At 37.6% G+C, this 19,887-nt stretch overlaps 1 protein-coding gene across 39 annotated transcripts in view; it reads left to right on the forward strand.

Moving 5' to 3' along the window:
* ARPP21 (cAMP regulated phosphoprotein 21) overlaps positions 1 to 19,887 on the forward strand; it is a 142,555-nt gene that overhangs the window by 20,900 nt on the left and 101,768 nt on the right. For 24 of the 39 annotated variants that reach the window (XR_005601492.1, XM_019285500.3, XM_039549624.1 and 21 more), the window contains exons 2-5: positions 16,770 to 16,938; positions 18,580 to 18,779; positions 19,177 to 19,218; positions 19,623 to 19,658. Coding sequence is in view for 38 of the 39 variants with exons in the window: in XM_019285500.3 (XP_019141045.2) it covers positions 18,618 to 18,779; positions 19,177 to 19,218; positions 19,623 to 19,658 (240 nt within the window). In the remaining variant the exon portion in view is untranslated. Of the gene's footprint in view, positions 1 to 13,229; positions 13,314 to 16,590; positions 16,679 to 16,769; positions 16,939 to 18,579; positions 18,780 to 19,176; positions 19,219 to 19,622; positions 19,659 to 19,887 lie in introns of those variants that run through there. The other 15 variants (XM_039549600.1, XM_039549614.1, XM_039549610.1 and 12 more) reach the window with 5 other exon arrangements.

Consider the following 19,887-nt stretch of genomic DNA (forward strand, 5'->3'; position numbering starts at 1 on the left):
GGAAGGGAAAGAATATCCTCTAGAAGAGTTCTTCTAGCAGCGTGTTCTTTACCAACAGCATGCAAGTTATATTGCAGTGCTTCATGAACGATGCTTGGACAGCCAAGCGTATTGTCATTTTCCAGGGATTAGCCTATTAGTTGTTACGATGCTAGTGGTGGTACTCTCCAAAAAACAGGGAAACTGACTCTCTTGATTATCCCTGCTCTTCGACTTCATACTTCAAAAGTTTTTGTGCTGAAAAACCCCTTGAGGAGGGAAACAAGTGTTACAAATTGTTTTAAAATACTGATTCTAGCCTCCCTTATAAAATATCCATAAAAGTTGGATTTTTCAGTTGTGCTTAGTGTTTACACCAAGATCCCTTTTTAGTCCCACACACTGAAAAAAGGGACCTTTACACTGAAAGGCGTAGGTGGGAGGCAAATTGAGAAATAGAGTCAGAGATCCACATTCATGCAGCCAGAGCATGGGAGACATGCACTTGTATCATCAGGGTTTTATTTTTTCAAGAAGGTAAGTCACATTCTTCCTAACAGTGAGTGAGAAAGCATTTCCCACTGAGTGCACGCCTTCAGTTTGAAACGGTTATTATGATACTGATACCTTTGTTACGATATTGATAAACCTAAACATAGTTCATTGATTTTTGGAAAGTTACAGGATTAAGAATACCTTTCAAATGCCTATTTTACTTTGTGTTTTCTTTCCTGGTTTGTGTTTTTAATACTGCCCAGTATTCTTGCCAATGCTCTTACTTCTCTATATCATAAGAGTGTTTTTAGGCAGCTGTGTAAATAGCAAACTGATGTGTCCTGTTTATGCATGTGCAATGTACTGAAATGTCAAGATACTTCATTTCTTAGGCTGTCCTAAGTATGAAAATGTCTATATGCCAGAGCCTTTGAAACAGTAATATTCTTGTCATGCTCTGATTGTAGCCAGAACATGAGAGATGAAAGATTTTTAGGTAGACAAGACAGCCAAGAATCAGGCCAGTCCTGATAACGTATGAAAAATTTCCATTGTGACCTTCTGGTCTCAGCACCTCAAAGGAGTGTAGATCAGAATTGCACACAACAGACAGAATATTTACAAGTGTTGGGCTTTTCCTTCACTGTTGGTTTTAAAGGCATCGTTGAAAAGATCCATCATTGCCTTTCTTCTGCTACCGCTATTCTTTCTTTGATTTTATAGAATTGGTGACAAGCCACTTGCAGTGAATGAAGCTTGATTCTGTAAATATTTTTGGTTACATAGGTAAATATTTTGGGACATGTTGGTTTTGTAGAAGTTTTATTAGTCAAAGGAAGTATGTTTCAGGGAGATGGTGGTTTTGGTAGAGTAAGATGACGGGAACAGGTTTCACTCAGCTGGCACTCAAACAAATCCTGCCTCATTGTTCCATTCTGAGTTGTCAAGCCACCAGTATGAATGCTGGAGGCTGCGTGTCTATCTCAGTATTTTTCTATTCTGTCAGTGCCTTGGTATTTTGATTTTGTGAGGTCTTAATGTTTCCCAGAAAAAAGATTTCCAAGAAGCAAGAAAGACCCTTTGTTGAACCTAGCAGTTGAAATTTGGGCAGTTCTATCAAATAGTATCATTTAGGAGACCATTAATCTTTTAAATTCTAACCTTTGGTTGAATAACAAAAAAAATGCAACATTAGGCATAAGGTAATATGTGAGCAATTACAGTTGGCAGCCTTTGCACCTGTCTTTGGCTACAGTAATATACAAACCTAAAGAGCCTCAGATTTTTTATTCCTATTTATCCTGTCAGACTAGAAGCAGGCTAAAATTTGCCTGACTTTAAGATGGTCATGATTCAGATAATGATTGAAAAAGGTCAGATGAAGGAAGGAGCAGTGAACTCCTTCTCTATTCCTTGTTCTTCAAATACACTTCTAAAAGAAAATCAGGGATTTTTTTATCGATTTGTGGTTTTGAAATTTGAATTTTCAGAAGCAATAATGTGTTTGGATACTTTCATTGGAGAAAACAGACAAAGGAAGACTTGTCCAGTGGCAAGAATCTTTTGCTCTTTAAAAATTGCTTTGTGTCTAAATGGGTGGGGAACTCAGGGTTGGGGGATTAAATTTAAGATGTAAATACAAAGCTCTTTGAACAAGAAGTGTGTGGGGGGAGGTGGGTTTGGGGGGTTTGTTTGCCTTTTTTATGAGAATGATCTCCAAATCTAGAAGTTACAATGATTAGTATTCAGAGTTGTAGTAATACTTAAGGGGTTGGTTGAGTCCTACTGATTTAGCAGTTTCACAGGCTTTGTCTGCATCGAGAAGATGAAATGGGGATGGGAAAGCAAACTGAAAAAATAACAGCAGCAAATGTCATAAAAGTTACAAGATAATGTTTTTTCATATGTCTTAGGAAGGTGGGTTAGGCCATAGGCCTCTTATCTCTCTCCTGGGGATAAAGAAAGAGGGAATATTGCTTCCCTTTGTATTGAATCACAGAATAAGCTGAGTTACAGGGGACCCACGAGGATCTTTGAGCCCAGCTCCTGGCCGTGCGCAGGACTTGTCCATCTTCAGAAGCCATTGTCACCTGGTATTTTTTTTGGTATCATATTGTTGTAGACTGAAGAATCTCCTTGTGAATAGAGAAGATCTGGCTACTGTTAATAGAAAATGTAAGGTCTTTCCGTTGTCCAAGAGACGTAGGCCTTTCCTTGGCTGGCTGCATTCGTAACTGGGGACAGAAAAAAGGGGATCTAATGGTGCTGGTGTTAGTGCCCATAGCAGGGTAATACATTCCAGGGATAACAGATTTGCCTGCATGGTGTTTTAAAAGTGGATTAGGGTAAGTACTGGTTTTCCTAATACTCTGTGCTCTCAGCCCTTTTTAAATACCAAATTCACTGCAGACTTAAACAATTAGAGCACACAGAAACGACAATATTCTTCCACATTTTTCTTGTGCTGTTTCCTTGTATCTTTTCCTCCCTTCCTTATCCTCCCTCATTTTTGAAACAAACAGGAAAATTAAGTACCAAAACTCCATTAGTGCTGCATTGCAGTTGAGAATGAAATTGTCAGGATGGCTGCTTATGGTTCCCACAACCATAATAACTAGGCTAAATTGCATAAAACTTACAATATAGCAATAAGGAATATTCTTTATGACATGTTATGTATGCTGTGGGAGCCATCACTTTGAAAATCTTGACTTCTGTGTTTTTAAAATATCTTTTGAAATGTAACATTACTGTATTTCTTTTCCTTTTGCATGGGAATTTTTTTCTCATGCCCACTGGTGATAAAAATCAGGTCATGAATGCCATCCTGATATCCCTGTGAAAAATTCATAGCAACCAGTCCTCCTCTTTTATTTAATGAAAACTGTTACAAGAAGAAATAAATTACAGTATGTGGTGAAATGAAAAGGCTAAACAGTGAGCTCCATTACAGTCACATTGCATCTCAGTACATTCTTCTAAATGATCTTGGATAAATATTTTAGAAAAACAGGTTGAAATATTACCTCCTTGGCTTACAGACAACTAAAGGGATACTTAAATTGTGCTTGTATTCTGCTGACTCGTAAGTGTCATACCGTTTTGCAGCTAGCAAGCCTTTGGTTTTCATCCTGCCATACAATTAACAGTTCCTGTGCCAAGGCTACACCACGTAGACATCAGGAATGTTACTGAAGCCCTCACCTGAGCAGAGGTAAACTGATGATGAGTGCTGAAGCTCACCTCTGCAAGCTGCTCTGGCAGCACAGCAAGTCTTGCTCTGTTTGCTAGTCCAGTGGTGGGACTCCTGAGCTGTGGTCATCTCCTTTTTGTCTGCTTTCAGTCTCACCCTTCTTTTAATCTGTTTGATTTGGTTCTAATGTTTGAATGTTTTAGCTGTCAGACAATGGAGACTTCATATGTAATTTGCAGGATCAGGAAGATTGATCTGAGACTGGCCTTGTGAGAGTCTGATAATTTCTGTTTAGTTCAAGAAGATAGTTTCATTTTCAGTGTCATTCTTCAGGTTTTCCACCATCATCCTCCTCTTATGACTCTAATTTAAATCAAGAGGAATTTGTATGGAGCAGTAGGATAGTTTATAATCAACAGCAGGGTATTGCATTTACAATGATTTTGTTTAACTTGCTATAGTTGGAGTTCAAGTGCAGAAATTCTGTTTGGTTTTATTCTATTCTGATAAGAAACTCGAATTTCATAAGGGTCTGTGATATTTTGGTGTCCAGCTGTCCTTGGAGGTTTATGAATGTTTAAGTGTCTTTATATTTGTTGTTGTCCTTTATTCTATATTCTAATTAACAGAATGATGATAGGTGTTTTACATTTTTAGTAGAAATTTGGCTTTCTCCCTAAACGTATTTACTCCATTCTTGTCTCATTTTGGTGCACTTGCTTCCTTTATTATGGTTGCTCCAAGCAGCTCTTGTCAAAATGTGGAGGATTCTGGACAAACACAGATTAAAAAGTATTGCCTTCATCAAACAGGATGCAATCCTTTTCATTTGTTAATTCTAGTAAAAGTGGCAAATTAGACTTTAAAAGCACAGTGCTATCTGAAATGCTTTGGCTTCACAGGTGTTATCTTTGCAGTTGCTGACAATCTTGAATTGGTGTTGGAAGGTGTACTGTGAGAAAAGCTCTGACAGCCACAGCCTCAAGACTCCTTGTTTATAGGTCAAGATAAGGTTTACTATCAATAAACCCAACTATTTTATGGTCCTGTACTAACATGGAGGTACTAACTTGTACATTTGTTTTCCATGAGCTGGCTGTCTAACTCAGAAACTCTTTTAGGAGGACCAAGATTCAGAAGAGTGGTAGAAAGAAGAGAGAAATATTACTGCATGCAGGAGCTTCTAAGGATCAGGGCTTTTCTGGCCCAATTCTTAACTTGAATCAAACCTAGCTTTACTGGTGCTGTTGAACCTTTAGCATATTGGACTGCATGGTGCAATTGCAGGAGTTGCTGGTGGACCTGTGCTTGGTCCCTCCTAAATAGTGGATATTTTCTGAAGATGTTACTTTGCTATTTAGAGGACAACCTATAGTGTGCCCATAAGTTCTCTGACTGGAGACAGCTATGTATCTAATTAAAAGTAAATTCCAGAACTGAGCTTACTGCTAGATACCTTATTTTTTGAGGTATGCTGCAACAGTTTTATTACCTTCTTTTCTGCTGGACTTCTAAGGGAAGAAAATGAAACTTGCCAGGTTATTATGTGTATATATAGTACATGCATTTAAAAGCCAATGCTCTTCTGTAAGAGCAGTGAAGGATCACCTGTGCAATATAGAAGCCTAGGCAATAGCAGAAGGAAAAAAATTCAGCCCAGTTAATCCTGATCAGCATACAGGAAACCCAGCTGACAGTTTGGAAGTGTGAGGTTTTAAGGAGAAGAGAGAATATTGCTCAGAGATACAAATATTTGAATTATTTTTGAAAATAGCTAAAGTATCTAGCAGCTGAAGTTAATATCAAATATATTTTGTTGTAAAATTTGTTTTTCAAGTCCTCTCAAGTTTTTTTACAATACGGCCATAACTTATACTGTCAAGTGATTACTCATTTAATCACAAAGAGGTATTTCTTACGGTAATAAAAGTTTTGGTATTTTAGACTGGGATTTTTTTGTTTCCGTAATGGAGCGGAAATTTTCACTTAATCATACGGACTTTTTTGAAAGTCATGCACGATTGGAAGTTCAGTGATTCTCTAGCAGAGTTGCTAGTGTGTGGTTATTTACACTTGCTTCTGATGGTATCTGCTAAAACTTGGAATAGTGATAAGCTTGCTTATAGTCAGCACCTATACATAACAAACCCCTGGGTGTTTTAACCCCATTTGGAAACAGAATCTGTTTACTTGGGATTTGGGGCTGAGGGGGAAAGGGAGGGTGTGTTTGATTATTTATTTATTTATTGAAATGAATACTTATAAACTGAATGACACAACTGTGTGATTTTGAGGTATCGTAGCACTTACAATACTGTTTGTGGAATAGTTTGTTTGCTTGATTCTTCTGTATGAAACTGCAATTCTCTTTCCCTCTTCTCAGTGTCTCAAATTGTACAGCAGATAAAGGTTTTTAATCAGTATTTGATCAGAAGATTTGTTTTGCTGTAGAGTGTGTCATACATGAAGCAAAGCATACAGTAAATTACTATATTGTCTTTTGCGTAAAGTTCTCAGGAACGTACATTTTAACATCAGCAGAAAAAGGCATAAATTCTTGCCGTTGCACTTTGACATGTTACAATAAAGGATGCCAAGGATAAGGTCTTTTCTTTTTAGGAAGGGTGATTTGGAAGAAGGGTCGCAGTTCTGAGGAGAACCGGGTTTACAGTGGCAGAAGTGGTTACTGACGTGCCCTTTTCTCATAGTTGTGTCATGTTTCATCAGCCTTTGAAAATCTTGAAGGTATCAAAATAAATCTTGAGGCTCAAATAACATAGCATTACATACAAAGAGCTAATTAACCAAACAGACTTTCTGTTTTACACAACAGGATGGTTTCAGTTCTTGGAAGGGCAAGGTCGGCCTATACTCAAAATATGGTTAAATACGTGAAAAATACTTAATTCACAGGTGAACTTTTTAAAACACTTAGAGGGAGAAAAAAGAGAGTCACTGGATTATGTGGTTGAATACCACTAAAATATACATAAACAGCCAATACAAATTTTTAGTTAAATAATTTAGAGAAACTGAAGTTCCAAAGTACTGATTAAATTCTGAAATCTTAGAGATACCATCTTGAATTGTTAAAAAAGTCTTTCATTTTTCAAAAAACTTATAAAATTAAAGTCCTGTATAACAGTCTCATTTAAGGGCCAGACTGGAACTCAAGCCTGAAAATACATCTTTACTTTAAAGAACTTGTGGCATAGAGCTGTCTCTAATATATATCATAGGCAGTAAAGTCCTTCCACCTACATTTTTCTTTTTCAAATTTCAGGCAATATATTCTGCTCTGTGATTCTGGTGTTGTGCTTGATAATCATATTTTTGTGTTCCCTAATACTGAGCAATGAAAAAAATGTGATGATATGGCTATTCTGCAGTGGAAATCAAATGTATTGCAGGCTGTAGAGTTTTGGTCCCACACCTCTCTCCTGTAATTTAAATCTCAGTATTTTTAGATCATTGATGTAGTTAGTGGTTTCTAGTGCCAAGTAAGACAGATTGTTTCACCACAGGTAAATACAATTTTTGATATTATAGGAGTTTTTTTTAAATCATATTTGAACTTCTGGAGACTTCAATCTGTATAACAAGATTTAAAGTACTGAAAAAGCTCACTGTTTTTCTGATTGTTTTTTTGAATGTCCTTTTGGATTAATTTTTTTTTTCTAGTTTAAATTTAATAGAACATATTCCTTGGAGTCATTGGCTTGAATATTTGGTTTCTTGTGTGTATTCATTGCTCTTTATTAGTTTGTGTGTCATGAAGCTTTCTGGCTGGGTCTATGTGGGGTGGCCAATTACATTTTTAACAAAGCTGCTTATCTCTCTCATAAGTATGTCATAATTTCTACCCTGAAAAACACAATCAGGCATTGAAATACTTTTTCTGCCTTTTCTTCTGTTTGCAGTATCACAGGGAGCCTGGAATTGCCCACTGGAAAAGGCAAACATAATGTTGAAACCGCAGGGTTTCTGGCAAGATCTTTTCAGAAGCCAAAGCTGTAAATCTGTGAACTGGCATTGCCTGTTCTGTGAACCTGAGCTTCTGCCTTTTCTCTCTTGACTATTGTTACTGGTTCTGAAGAGGATTTCTTCCTCTTGCTGGCCATTAGGGTGACAGTGTAAATACCTGATAGGTATTTCGTAGTTGAATGTCTGTCTTTGTTTCTTCAGCAGTTGATTGCAGTGTGTCACACATTGTACTGATGCTGCTAAGGAGCAAGTGTGATGTATATCAGTACACATCTCAGTAGGGGTTTTAATCTCTGGTTTTTCACATGACAAGGGAAGTGACAAAAGTTATAAAGCTTGATTTCTTTGTTATTTCTATGAGTGAGCATAAGTTGAGGTTATTTGGCACTCCAGTGCTTGGAGCATTGTGCAAAAATGTCTAATGGTTTAATTGACTTTTATAACAACCATTCACTCATTAGGCCTTTTGACTTCTAATTTATACTTATAATTAGCATTTTTCTTAATTTCCTTTTGAAACCATGATAACATAGAGTATTGAATACAATCTATAACATACTTAAGGCTTCTTTTTTTTTAATGTGTGGTATTTTTTACTTTACTGCATTGCCTGACACCAGACAAAATTGCAACCAACAAAATGGGATTAATGTATTTTCATGAAGTACAAAGATGCCTATATTAAAATGTAAATATATGTATAGATAAAATAAATAAAAAATATATTTTCATATAGATATTTATATCTATTATATGTGGGTTTAGTTTCTCTGTAGTATTAGGGCAGAAAGATAATGTCTCTGCCTTAATTTTCTTTTTCTTCAGATGGGCTTCCAACAATGAGAAAAAGGGTATGTGGATCTGATGTGGAAAAATAGCCATTCTTTAGAGAGTCAAAGTTAAAGCCAGGCCATCTCCAGCCTTGATTGAAAACTATCAAAATCTTGTCCATATATCTTGCAAGATTTTAGACAGAAAAGCAGTTTATAGCAGAATGAGTGTACTTGATAAGACTTTGTGTATGTAAATTGTTCTCACTGGATGTTGCTCTCCTAAGTCTACTAATGCACAAAAGAAGTCATCAACAAAGCATTTGTATTCCAGTCTTATTTTCTGATAAACAAAATCAAAGAAATTTTAGGAATGTGCCATTGTTGATAAAGAAAAATTAATAAAATTATGTATTAAAAAGCATAAAATCATCTGGTACTGGGAACTCTCAAAGGGTCTATCCAGCCTTTGTTGATTTTGATTGTGGAGGCTTGGCTGGAATATGAGCTTAGAAAACTTACTTGGCATTAAAACAAGCATGATATGAATTGTGTTTGAATTTGGAAAGTATAAGTGCACTTTCTGAGCAGAAGAGTGTGTGGGGCAATGTCTCATAGTGTATGATGGTGCTTTTTTGATTTTGTTTTTTAATCTTTATTGGTTTTGGTTTGTTTTTTTTTTCTGGAATGAAGAATTTTACTTCAGCTGCAAGATGGGTTTGTTTCAGAAAATGGCTTTAGGAAAGAAGGAATAGCTGATATGTTTAATTCTGGTAATCAAAAGAGACTTTTGGAGGAAAATAAAGTTTTGGGTTTTTTTCTTTCCATTCTTATATGAAACATTTTTGCTGTTTTGCAGTCAGTGTTTGTCTGCTAAGGCAATTCTAGTTGTTAAGCTCAGGTCTGTTTCATCAGTGTAATGCTGCTTTGCTCTTAGCAATTATTTTCTTTCAGGATTTGCCAATTAAGCTAGTGCTAGTGAAAATGCACCTAATTTGTCAGGAAATGGCAGGATGAAATATAGGGGCTATTATAGAAATTGAGAAAGAAAAAAATCAGGAGAAGCACATGTGAGGCTCAGTGATACTTGGTCAGTTCCTGATGTATTTTCATTCTGTTTATGCCTCCATCCCTGGTGATGTTGGAAGAAGTGTAAAGAAATTGATCACAAGTTATGGGCCATCCATTATCTGAGTGTTATGTGCTTTAGTAAAATACTGTGGTAGTAGTGGACGAAATTGTTTTGTTCCTTTTGTTTAGGGATGTTGTGGGCTCTTTTCCCCCCCTTAGACTCGACTGCTTTATGTTTGGTTATTAGTGAATGATGAAAGATGGCTTAGCTGGCTGCTCATTTTTTACCTGCAGTCTGCTTAGTCTGAGTTCTTCAAAGGTATATATGCTCAAAATACAGATGCACAGTGCTTGGCTTTTCTAGTCAAGTCCTTAAGCTTTAGGAGGAACTGAGTAAAGAAATAAGTTGATCTTGTAGTTGTATGTAAAGCAAAATGGACATAATCTGTGGCTACCTGAGAGAAATGGCAAAGAGAAGGCATTGAAGGAAGAAAGAGTAGGGATAGCTTGACTTAGCGAAGCAAAAAATGTTTCAAGGACTTCTGCATTAAACTCAATTATTGCGAAAGGTTCTGTGAAAATTAAAATTAATGTAAACTGTATTATTCTACCAGATTTCATTATGCATGGAAGTGGATCATGGCATCACACAAACAGCTTTAATTATCTCACCGAGCTTGTGCAGGGTATCTGTAGCCCCACCATTCAGTCTACAGTGGCTCCCACACTCTGACTCTCTGCCGTAGCTCTGATTTGCCCTCAGCACTGCTGAGACCCCTCTGTGGGGAGCCCGGGTTCATCTGTGCTGTGCTGTTGATCAGTGTTCATGTTGAAATGATAGTATTCCTTCTGGGACGTCCTTGTGTTATTCATTGTCCTTAAACTGGTTTTAGAGTTCGTGGAAGTGGTGCTCCTCTAGTGCATTCACCACTACGTGTTGATGGGTAGAGGAACATCTGTGTCCAGAGTGTAGTCTTGGTGAGAAGTGAGGAAGCAGACTGTCGATTGACAAAAAAAATACAGACTAGAGGTAGATAGTAATGGGAATAGTGCAGACCTGTTTAACTGGCAGCTGAAAGGAACAGGCTTCTTTAAACCTGATGGCAAATGATGAGGTAATGTACAGTTACTTCCCAGAGGAAGACAAAACTGTTGTGAAATCAAGAGCGCTAATTAAACTGGAGGGCAACTATTGGCACAGTAAGAAAAATGTACAAAGTATTTGATGTGTACAGTGGGGTAATGGAGATGATGTGCTGGCAAGGCAGTGAGATTCTTAAACATCCTTACAGCAAAATTACTAAAGCATCCTCCCTAGACATTCTCTAGTCATAAAATAAAGCTATTGGTCTCTAAAGAGGACTTTGTGATATAATTATCTTTGATAGCTGAGAAATAGACCTGATTATCTGGGAAAATGAGTTTCAGTCCCTCTTTCCATTTGAATTGTGTATTTGCCCATGCTGGCTATTGTTTTCATTACGGGATTTAAGGAAAATGACTTCTGTGTATTTCAAGGAGACGTGTGTGCATTGAGGATGGCTAGGAACCTCGCTCTCACTCTCTCTCTCTCTCTCTCTCTCTCTCTTTGGAGTCATGAGTGCTGTGCTGTTTTCTACCACCTAACAGTGAGACCAGTTAATTTAATGACTTTGATTTTAGGGAAATTTGTCAGGTTTTGTTGGGGAATGAGATAAAATTTGGCGTATGTGTTTGAAATGCATGAGGCGGTGTTGAAGGCTGTTCTAAAGCAAACAGCTCATTCCAGGAGTGCTGATTTGTACATCTGATTAGCTTGTTAAAAGTTTGGGTTTTACTTAGTTCCTACTAAAGTTGTGTGAGTGACATTTATTAGCCAGATCACTCAGCCTCATATCTTTTCATGCTGATCCTGGAAGACTTCAAATGATCATTGTGACAGATAAAAGAGCTTTTTTTTTTTTCAAGCCTTTTCTTAAGTATTAAAACAAAGCAGACTCTCCCTATAGGCCATCGATATTTATTTTTCTGGGTAAAGCTTCTAGCTTTGCAGAAATATAACAGGCTGGAGGGAACATCATTATTACTTGGCTGAAGATGATGACATTGACGTGAGGTCATCTGACAGGGGATTAAAGTGGAAAAATATTGGTGGCAATCTGTTAGGAACAAGAGTATCCCTTTGAAAAAAGGAATCAGGTGTAAACCACAAAAAGTTGATTTGCTTCTGGGTTTTTTCTTTGATTGTTAAAAGAATTTTTGGTTGTTCTCAAGAATCCTTGCTGTACTTGCTGTAATTTGTAAATACTGGGTTTCACATGCAGATTGGGATGAAAGCCAGTGCCTTTCCGAGATAGATGTTTCAGCTGAGAGGGTACTCCGTATCATATAGTTGTCTCTTTTGAAAGAAAACTGGTTTTTGTATAGGATTTGGTATCTAGTTCAGTGCGTTTCAATCTGCCCTGTTTTTGTCAAATTTGTCTGCCACTGCCACTGATGGTTGATTTCTGGCCTGCTTGAGCTGGGTCAGGCGCCTCTGTACTGTTGCTTGTATGCAGATGCTCATGTTTCAGTAACTCCTGGGAAAAAATAGTGTCTGCTGACAATCTCTGGTGAAGTGCCATCAGTAAATGAGTCTAAATAACTTTTTATTTGCAAAGGTCTGTGACACGTAGGAGCAGGAAATGCAGGCAATCACACTGGTTTTTTAGTGATGATGAAGAGGGGACAATGTGAGGAGGAGGAGGTGGGAAATAAAATAAGACATCAAACACTTCCATTAAAAATATTTTTGCACCTGTTTTTTAAGGTTTAGTCTTCAGTCTTTTAACAACCAATGAACTTGTAGGATTCCATGCATTTCACAGCCTTAAGGGTTTGGGGTTTTTTTCATACTAAAGCATTTTGATATGAGAGCTGGTATGGATTATTATCCTGCTATGCTAATACACTGCAGCAAGCTTGGCTTCCAAGTGTATTTGTGTATTTCTTTGGGAAATGTGGGGAAAACGGTGAAAAGGAGCACAAAGTCTAATGATGTAAAGACTAGGACTAGTCCTAAAGATAGGAGACTGACGGCTGAGTAGTAGTGTATTTGATCTAAAACTGTAGGATTTATTTTACTTGCCTTTTTTGTGTTTGGTGGTGGTGTTGTTTGGGATTTTTTGTTGGTTTCGTTGGGTGGGTTTTTTGGTTTTTTGGGTTTGTTTTTTTTTGGTTTTTTTGGTTGCCTTTTTTATTTTAACAATACCTTCTATATCATGAAGGTTTTCTTTGAAGCCACCAAAGAGTTAAAACTTTTGTTTTCATTATGAAACCTGAGATTTTCTTTGATTTGCTTTAATGGTAGAAACCAGAATATTTAAGTAAACATCGAATAACAGGAAGTTTATGGTTTAAGCCATAAGAATCTGGCAAAATTGAGACAATCAATCCTGATAATCTTAAAATAATGCTGATAATCTACTGATAATCTTAAAATAATGCTGTAGTTCATTTCCAGTGGCTTCCAGGAGTCTGATGAGTGAAATAGCAATAATAATTTAAACCTCTCTTGATATGTATGGGTGAGGTTTATATCACATAGGGGAAATCCCAGCTGGCAACTCTGCTTCCAGCTCATGGAAACCATTCATGAGAGTGGAGAATCACGATGGGATGAGAAGGATCCTGGCATATAGATAAGGCCAGTATTAGCAAGTTTTCAGTAGCAGGATCTGTTTGGGCTTTGGAATGACTTTTACCTCTATGCTTGGCAGATTTGTCTGAAGAAAAGCCCTTGGATTTCACTCTGTCAGAGTTCTGTCCTGCCTGCTGCTGCTGCTGCCTGCTCTCAGTTAAGGGTATGCTCTTTGGCCTTAAAGTCTGCTAATTTCCTCTCTGAGAGAGGGCATGTGTGATACTGGGAGCATAATGATCTTGAAATGCCTGCTTCAGTATGTGTACCTATGAGGCCATCAAAACATCTCATACATAACATGGAAAGGGCTTGCTCAGCTCTAGTGGCCTCTAAGGGTTTTTTCAGACGTCTATCTTGAATTTCAGTTGATGTTAAGCTCTCAGGTGCTCATTGCATAGGGTTTTCTAACATCTTTGCTTGCTTTTCTGCTCTTTGTTCTTTTGACAGTTCTTCTGGGTATGGTTTTTAAACTCTTGCATTAAATTAACTGTATTCCTTCCCACAGACTTTTCTTGGAATTTGCGTGGTATGTGTTGTATGAATGTATGTGACCATCCACGCCTTCTTCCATTCCTTTCTCTTCAAGCTCTGACTGTAGTTGTTCAAGCTCAGTAGTACCTTCAGCTTCTGAAATGAAAATCCTGTTAAAAAGAAAGGAATTTAAGAAAAACTCAGCATTTCCATCCCACATTGTATGCTGAGCAGCTGGTGCTTATAAATTCTATACAAACAGATTATATTTCCATTAAAGTGGATCTACAAGTGACTTGGTGGGTTCCTGTATTTTCTGTTGTATTGCTGTGTGCAACACTCAAGTTGCTTTAAGGAGTTAGGGGCTGAAATTTTGCCGCAAGCTCCTGTGGACTGCTAAGATCCCAACACCCCATCAAGTTTTGCTCACTTGCATATCAAAAAGGTGGGTTTTGCCTAGCAACAAGCTTTGTGGTTTCTACCTGAGGATCAAAAACAGAAGTGCATTTGTTCAGCCTTTTGCGTCACTTCGGTACTGAAGGTTTTGACAGTCAAATCATCCCTGACATTTCTGTTGATGCGCAAGAAAGAGAATAATCCAGTATGTTTTTCCATAGCAGTGCTGTCACTGCAGCACTGACAATAGTAAAAAGTACATTCATCACTGAATAACGAGATATCCTGGAAACATACGAGAAACAGAGACGTATTTCCAACAAAAATGTCTCACTTTTAATGGCTATTTTCTGACTGATTCCTTTTTGCTATTTATACTCTCCCTGAAATATTTTATGGAAACCTGAGTCCCTCTGAAAACCCACCCAAACAACCAGAAGTGTATTTTACGTATTGTAGTATGTAAATGATTAGTCATCACTTGTAAATTGCTTTGTGAAGAAGGAGGAAATCTATATTAAGGGAAGGTGAAGAGCTCAATTTGATTGCTGTATGTCTCACTTATTCTTGCCTTCTTTTTGTTTCCCAGAAAATAATTATGAAGGATTTCTTTAAAAAAATCATCTCAACAGGCATTGTTATTCTGGGTTTGAGGATGGTAGATGTATGTTGTAAGATTATTTTCCACTTTCTTATGTTTTCTTGGGGAAATTTATGGATAGCTTTTTTTTGTTTTAAGATTCTGTAGTCTTCTTGTATATTGCCAGTGAAAAATGATGTTGTCTTCAGAAATCTTAAGTGTAACAATATGGGGAACTCATTTTATAAAGAAATTTGTGTTGAGTAAAGCACGGTAAGATGATGTTGAACATCTGTGCACTGTTGAGCATCTGTGCACAAGACCAAGTCTTGGCAGATCTCTTCACTTCATGCATATGGTACCCTTTGGTTGGTTGGTTGGTTTGTTGTCTGGTTTTTGTTTTGGTCTGTTTATTTGTCCTATGAATAGTTAATTCGCAACAAATGGACTCACTGGAGAATTCTGAAGTGAATTTTTTGTGTGTTCTGATTTTGGTACAGATACCTGTGTGTCTGTTAGTTTTGGAGGGTTTTGATTACAGCAGTCTGTTTCCTGGATGGCTGTTTTTGAGGCAAAACCTTAATGCACTGTACTTCATTGAGATTTTTGATTTGTGATCGATTTTGGTTGATTCCCTCCCCTTACCCCTTCTCCCCCTCTCTTTTGGAAGTGTGAGGGACACAGTTTAATGGAAGATGGTTATGAGGAAAGGATTTTGAGTCAGAGGTTTATTCACTCTTTGCTCACTGAGTATTGGCTCCCTGAGATACTTTTGCATGTGCTTGAGTACTTGGACATAGTTTTCCATGGTGTTCTTCCACTCTCATTGTCAGCCTGTGTTTGTAATGAGCTAGAATTTCCAAAAATATCCTGCAAGAAATACCAAAAAGCTACTGGGAATACTTATTTTCTATTACTCCCTACAAATTATTAAATTGTTTGAGGAAAAGAAATAGTTACGTGTATAAATTTGCGGGATGGCAGTGATAGTTTACAGAGCTGCCTGCTGGTCTCCTCTGTGTGCCAGAGCTCATGGATAGATCAGGACTGGAGTATTGTGAAAGGCTAAACTCCACTTCTGATGCATCATATTCAGCTCTTTCCACATGGCAAGTTCCAGTGCCCTGACACGTGCTGTTCAGCAATTGCAGGCGTGCACAATGTAAAACACACTGCAGAAACTAGCAGTCTAATAACGGGAGATGATTTTCTGTTTCTTTGATTTTTATTGTTGCTTGGCTTCCTCCCCCCTCCCCAGTAGAATATGTGCTTTCTATTTGCTGTTTTTATGTGTCTGCATTGACTGCTTCAACCCTGACTCACGTGCAAGTCTTGAGAAGAGCTGCCTGTTTTCTCAAGACAGTTCAGCACGTGGCCATGGCCTGTACATCAGTCTGACTCATCCTAAAATGCTCATTTTCTGTTAAATCAGCTATTCAGCTGGCAAACACAATCCTGATGAACAGCAAAAATTGCATTGCTGAGGCAACTCTTTCTTTAGGTTTATTTCTTGAACCATAACCTGGAAATCTCCTTTTTCCTCCTCACACAATGCTTCAGAAGAAATGTTTTTGGTGGCTGTTGTTCAGGGAATAGGATTTCTTCATTCTCCTCCTCTTCTTCCTCCCATCCTGGATAATTTCAACTTTTATTCAGCTTATTAAATGAGCATCTCAACTCACTACACTGGTAAAGCAGGTCACTTTCTAAAAGCACCCACCTAGCTATTTTTTTCAATAGTGTTTGACTATTGAAATTTTAATTGGAGCAGAAGCCATAGTTAAAAAGCAGGCAGATCTTTTCTCCTCATACCCTCATTGATTTCTGTTGAAGCAAACAGATGAGCTTATATATAAATATGTATATATCCTTTTTTTTAATGAAAAGTGCTGGAATTCGCTAAAAAAGGTTAAAATTGAAATGAGTAATCTTCAGTGCATAATGGAATTGTTAATTTTAGCTCCTTGCGTAGGAGCTGTTATGACTTGAACAGCCGGCTCTAGCCTTCATTAGAGAAGAAGCAGGCAGTTTTGAGACAGGTGGAGCTGGATCAAGCTGTGAAAGTGACTTGCTTGAAACTGGTCATTAGTGTTAGAAACCTGGTCCTCTCCATTGCATCCTTCCCTTGCGCCGTGATCATTGCCGGTGTTACTTACTTCTCGTCTTTTCCAGGTTGACTAAGATGCGTCAAGCTCTCTGAAGGACCAGCATGGAGATTGGCACTCAGAACTGTTAATGGGGACATGGGACTCACGTCGCCGTTGATCATTTGTGTGGACTTAACCAGCAAAGCCCAACAGAAGACGCTAGAAAGGCAGTTGGAATTATAGCAGTTTTTCAGGTAAACGGCTTCTTTGGTGCAGCTGATCCCAGTGTAATTGTTGTTGTGAGCACTATGTAAGCATGTAGATGAGCTGCAGGTTCATCTCATGAGGAGCTTGTGCATGCATGTGCATTTCTTGGTGAAAATCCTTATCAAATTAAGGGTTATTTAACAGACCAGTTAAAGGTCTTGCCATTCATCATGTTTTGAATTTTCATCAAAGTGGTTCAAGTTTCAGTTGTAACTGCAGAATAGCCAAAATCATCGGCCTTCTTGGGGAGAGCGGTGGGAGGAAGGAGAATCACAAATTAGCTCACAGTAAGGCAAGTCAAGCTTCAGGTTAGTTTCATATTCCATTCAGTTTGTTTATGAACCATCTAGCTTGATTTCTTGTTAAATTCACAGTCCTTCTCAAACAGGAAGATTATATAGGAAATTTTACTTGCTTACGGTGTGAAAACAAAGGCAAAAACTGGAAGAAGTGTTTATAATTCAGTATGTCTTAGCTTTTTCACTTAAAATATGGCTTAAAAAAAAAAAAAGGTAAGTTATACTAGTGCTGTTGAACGTTTAATTTCAAACTGTAAGAAGAAAGATGGCAAAGTGTGGTTTTGCTTCCTAGCTGCTGTTTCACTGTTGAGAAGTGGCAATGTGTTGCAAAAGACCCTTCCTGAAATAATGTCTTATTTCAAATACAGTTGTTTTTCTTGAAGATGCTTCTTAAGCCAAATGGATGGGGAAAGAAAAGTTAAATTATTCATGAGTCTCATTTGACAAATGATCAGTGGGGGAGTCTTCAGGAGGGAGCTGGGGGCAGAGAAAGAGAGAGAAAATAATAGGCTTTAACTCTGAAAAGCCTTTAAAGCTTCTGTACAACAAGCCCATTGTAAGCTGATAGTAAATGCTGTTCAGTTAAGATTTCTTCATTAGAAGTACCTGCCAAGGGCTTTCTGTACAATTTTCCTAGTACTGAAGAGTGACATTGGTTTAGGGAAGAGGCTTAGGGTTTTAATAATGGAGCTGTTCGTTTGATCCCTGAAAATGTTGACTCTGAGAGCTTTATTGCCTAATTTAGAGTTCATACTTACCTTGAATTATTACCTCTTAAAAAAATAGATAAATATATATTTATAGTGGTAGTGAGCACCATGGCTTCTGCTAAGCATAAAACCCACAGCTGAATACAAAAAACAGTGTTGTTTTTATTTGTTTGTTTGGCTATTATCTTTCATTAAAAGGAAAAAAAAAAAGGAAAAAGAAAATTAGAAGAGGGGATCACCAAGATGCCAGAGACCTAGAATGGCTCTTTTTTGCCTGGTGCCACTGAGCTTTGTGGTAGAGTCCCTCACTGTCCCTGCCTGCACCTTGGCAGTCCTGGGGCTGAGCTGGGGAGTCACAGCACGTTACCTTAAATCTGCCCTCCACAAAGACTGTTTAGATCAAAGCTCTGCTTGTTTAACCTGGCATAATTCTGCTGTTACCCAATATTGTTGATTCTGTACATCTCTGCAACTGGGACATGCATAGTTTTCCACTCCTGAGCTGCACATTTTGGTTTGTTTATCAAAGGAACTGAAACTGGGAATTAAAAGAAAAAATAAATTTCACCCCCAATGTTTTTTGTGTATGTGTTTGTGTTGTGGTATCTTGACCTTTCAGGTCACCAAATCTTGTTATTTTAATTTCTGTCTGGAAGAATGTCTGAGCAAGGTAAATTGAACCAGGAGACAGCAGAGGAAGCTGCAAAAGAGCAGGAGACTGCCATCTCTGAAGCCAACCCAGATAACTGTGTTCTTAATAAATCTGAAAGCTCCGAAGTAGAGGAAGAGAAGCTCAGTGATTCCAAGACAGATCCGCAGGTAAGACAGGAATAGTGAATGGGCATAAATATCGATGTGTTACCATTGCTTTTCCATTTCTGTGAGTTCTTTCATTGCCTACACTTCCCCTATTTTTTCTTATAATTTTGAGACTGTTTCTATTTTTTCCTTTCTAAAATTTTGATTTATTACTGTATTTTGGGTTCTTTTATTTTGCTATAAAATAAATGCTGTTATTTGTTATACCTTTCAAGCTCTTTAGGCTGCTGTCCATGTTATTACTTTTTCTGAGAAGTTAATTTCTAGACATCTGTGTTAAAGCTTGGTGAGATATTTGACTGTTTTCCCTCTTTGGGGATTTAGAAAACTACCTTGATCTCATGAATTTACAGGTAATACTAATGAATAATTACTTAATGTGTGGTTTGGTTTGTAGGTGTTACTGCCAACAAAAAGTTGTTATGCAAAGCCTAAGAAGGTAATTTGATAAGAAGACTTTATCGGATGAGGGGTTTTTAATCCTTTTTGCTCAATCGAATATAAAAATAAAGGGGGAGACCACAATTTAAGAGGAATTTGGAGAGGGGGAGCATTTACTTAAGTATACCTTTTCTTACATTTTTATTATATGCGAAATTAGAGAACACTGTGTAGTGTTTTTTTTCTTGTTTATACCTGTTTGTAAAATGAATGAAAATGAGCAGAGATGATTCTTGGTTTTCCCTGCTTTCCAAACTGGGTTTGGGGAAGTTGCTTTTGCAGTCAGCAACTGATTTAAAGCATCAGCTAGAAGTGATTTAGTCTATTTATTGGTAATGCTCTTGTCATGCCCACTGTCCCCTGAAGTGAAAACTGCTTCTCTTTCTTTTTTGCTATACCCAGAAACGAGGTGCAAATCAGCAGAAAAAGAGATCCAAGGTAGGGGTCCATCTCTGTCTGGAATTGCATGCCACAACAGTATGAAGAATTTCAGTTAAATGTCTGTCTACAACTGAAATGGCATTCTTTCATCACTTGTGTGGTTTGAGGTTTTTTGTTTGTGTTGTGGGTTTTTTCCTGCCCCCTACCCCATAATCCTTTTACACAAAGGCAGAGAACTGCCTCCAGATAAAATGTGTCAGGCTTCCCTTTATCCATCATAATTTTA

This window comes from Corvus cornix, chromosome 2, assembly GCF_000738735.6.
Source record: "Corvus cornix cornix isolate S_Up_H32 chromosome 2, ASM73873v5, whole genome shotgun sequence".
NCBI lineage: Eukaryota > Metazoa > Chordata > Aves > Passeriformes > Corvidae > Corvus > Corvus cornix.